This window comes from Procambarus clarkii, chromosome 83 (genome assembly GCF_040958095.1).
Source record: "Procambarus clarkii isolate CNS0578487 chromosome 83, FALCON_Pclarkii_2.0, whole genome shotgun sequence".
Classification (NCBI taxonomy): domain Eukaryota; kingdom Metazoa; phylum Arthropoda; class Malacostraca; order Decapoda; family Cambaridae; genus Procambarus; species Procambarus clarkii.
Genome location: NC_091232.1, coordinates 9,237,638 through 9,239,346, shown reverse-complemented (window position 1 = coordinate 9,239,346; position 1,709 = coordinate 9,237,638). Strand labels below are relative to the sequence as shown.

General features: G+C 44.6%; 1 protein-coding gene across 1 annotated transcript; it reads right to left on the bottom strand.

The window, feature by feature from the left end:
• Positions 1-494: 494 nt before the first annotated feature.
• On the bottom strand, positions 495-1,163 carry LOC138358364 (uncharacterized). Its single transcript, XM_069316202.1, has one exon. The coding sequence runs from the start codon at positions 1,161-1,163 to the stop codon at positions 495-497; it is 669 nt and encodes a 222-aa protein (XP_069172303.1).
• Positions 1,164-1,709: the final 546 nt, after the last annotated feature.

Genomic DNA, 1,709 nt, shown 5'->3' with positions numbered 1-1,709 from the left:
GGTTTTGTTGCGGTTATTATAGACTTAGCTTTGCTCTATATAACTGAAGTGAATTATGTGTGATAAAAGCAGCTTTTTGTTATGCTTCTCTCAGGCTTCCATGAGGGTAGGTGTATATTTATTTACTATTTGTGCCTGTGGAGAAAAACGAGTCGGGGCGGGAAGAGTCCTGGTGGTGAAGGACAGTTCTTGGTGGGGAGGGAGAAGCTTTAGTGGGGAGGGACGGGTCTTGGTGGGGAGGATAAAAATAAATTATACAATATAATTAATGAGTATAATAATAAATAAGTTAAGTATGATACATTTATTTATCAAAATACACAGTCACTCTCTAATTGTTATAGTTATACATGCAATTGTCATGGTGGTGCTTGATCATAAAACATAAATTGAATCAATATAAGGTTTAGTATGCTTTGACTAATATGTCCGAGGTGGTCATAGTAAACAGAACTGCATTTTCTACAAAGATTTACATTGACAGTGAGAGGCTCTTAATGCTGGTATGTGACCTGCGGCTGGAAGCACTTGGTGACGTACTGACGGTCAGTGATGGTGGTTGTGGCCTCTACTGTGTTGTCCCTAGTACTGGTGACCGTAGAGACGGACGCCTTGTAGAAGCTCCGGTAGCTGGTCTCTATAATGATAAAGGGTAGACGGTGTGTCTTGGTGACGAAGTCGCTGATAGTTTTGGTGTCGTAGACTGTCCTGAAGGCCGTGAACACGTCGGTGATTGTCAGAGTCTGAGTGATCCTCTTGGAAACAACGTCCGTCTGTGTAATGGTTAAATTCTTCACCTCGACGGAAACAGCCACCAATCGACTGGTCTGGATGACCACAAGTGTCGCTAGGGTTGTGCTATACGTGGGTTGATAGCCTGTAACCGTGATGAAGCTGGTGACCGTGGAGATCACTGGGTCGGGGAACTGGGTGATGTTTATCGTTTCAACGACCGTCGACGAAACCCAGATGACACTAGTCACATCTACCGTGTGATGACTGTACTGTGGCTGGGACTGGGTAACTCGAGCGTGTTCCTTATTCACGTCGGTCCTTGTGACGAGGATGGTCTGGTGCTTGGGTTGGCAGGCGGCCTGTGGGGCGCCGTGGTCGCCGGCCATGGAGAGCGCCAGCAGGCAGGAGAGGACCACAGTGTGCAGCATGGTGGAGCAGGTGCTACAGGATCGGTAAAATGAATCCTCCCTCTGCGGGAGAGGCTTTATAGGTCACGGTCAGAGCACCGCCTCCCGAACCTTTCATAAATCCTCGGGGAATAGGCACGTCCAGTATTTTCTGTCAGTTGTAATTCATCTCCGCAAAGCCGAGTGTGTGATGCTCGCTGGTCTCTGTGTAGCAAACTGAATCTTCCCAACCAATGTAAATTATCAACTGTTAACATCCTAAATGTTTTGATAGACAAACAAATCATAAACAGCAGTTTAAATATCTTTGTCGGCTTCAAATTAAATAAAAGAACGCGCATAAAAGTACTCAAAATGCAGAAAGAAAAGACACGCATATGATATCAATAAACATGTCTACTACAAATTGGAGGAGTCAAGTTACAATAACGATGTTGGAACAATAAACTCGGAACCCTCTGTAGAGCCTCTAGATCGTCACTTTTTCACGTTTATTCGCCATGGGCTTAAAATATGTAAAATTATAGTATCCGATCGTCTGAAGCATTAGCAACAAATGATAGGGAG

Bases quoted from the DNA above. Each gene is read 5' to 3' on its own strand.
- LOC138358364 (XM_069316202.1), bottom strand. From the start codon at position 1,163: ATGCTGCACACTGTGGTCCTCTCCTGCCTGCTGGCGCTCTCCATGGCC.